The 911-nt window shown below is 40.1% G+C and overlaps 1 protein-coding gene across 3 annotated transcripts in view; it reads right to left on the minus strand.

Annotated features, from left to right (window-relative positions):
- Nucleotides 1-513, minus strand: part of LOC103590680 (rho GTPase-activating protein 10) — a 209,160-nt gene extending 208,647 nt beyond the window's left edge. For all 3 annotated transcript variants that reach the window (XR_550495.1, XR_550494.1, XM_008572972.1), the window contains exon 1: nt 379-513. Coding sequence is in view for 1 of the 3 variants with exons in the window: in XM_008572972.1 (XP_008571194.1) it covers nt 379-463 (85 nt within the window). In the remaining 2 variants the exon portion in view is untranslated. The remainder of the gene's footprint in view (nt 1-378) is intronic.
- Between the last annotated feature and the right edge of the window lie 398 nt (nt 514-911).

The raw sequence follows: 911 nt of genomic DNA on the forward strand, positions 1-911 counted from the left end.
AAGCAGGGGTGTGGGGAGGAGGGTAAGCAGAGCATGTCTATATGAATGTGTGCATGTGTAGGTCAAGAGGACGGTGGGGAGGGGAAAGGAGGAAAAAGATACCACCTTCGTAACTCCACCTCTCACCGAATTCTGGCTCCCTTACCGCAGCTCCTGGAGGGCACGGTATAGAGCAGCATGGTCACAGCTCTTCTAATCTCACTGTATGCTCTCTCCGGAGCAGGAATATGTTCCCCCCACACATGCAAAATACACCTGCTAGAATAGGAAGGGCAAAGACAGTGGTGGGAAAATGTCGCAGTAATTATAGTAAGAGCAGAGTTTTAAATAATTTGGATTTTTAAGCAGCCATTCAGCCACTGTTTGAGGACCACTTACTTTTTTCCTGTACATACAGGTAGCCTTCTGCTGTAAACTGACTTGCTCGTTTGTGGTCCTTAGGATTCTGTCTGATTTTGTTCATAAGCTCTTCTACTTCTGACCTTGTTCCTTCAAATCGATTCCGTGTCTGAAATAGATAAAAACACATAAAAATTTTAAGTTCTCCTATGAGTTTTTTCATGAACATTTTAAAGTTTCTGGATAACTATAATTAAATTTGTAGGATTTTTTTTTTATAAATTTCTCAAAATATCTCCATTCTTTCCAGTTTGTCTCCTTATTGAGATTCACGTTCAAAGAAAAAAAAGTGGTAAAATAGCTAACAGAAGAGTATAATAAACCAAGGTAACTAGAGGTTATTTACTTTTGAAGCTTTCTAACACCACTAATAATTCTATTATTCAACATAAAAAATCCCTGCCTTCAGGTCTCATACTATTACTATAGTTTAGTTTGTTGTTCTTGGTTGTTAAAAAGGTCATAAAGGGGCCGGCCCGGTGGCGCACTGGATAGTGCGCCGCTTGGGAAGC

This window comes from Galeopterus variegatus, unplaced genomic scaffold (assembly GCF_000696425.1).
Source record: "Galeopterus variegatus unplaced genomic scaffold, G_variegatus-3.0.2 Scaffold857, whole genome shotgun sequence".
NCBI classification, from domain to species: Eukaryota; Metazoa; Chordata; class Mammalia; order Dermoptera; family Cynocephalidae; genus Galeopterus; species Galeopterus variegatus.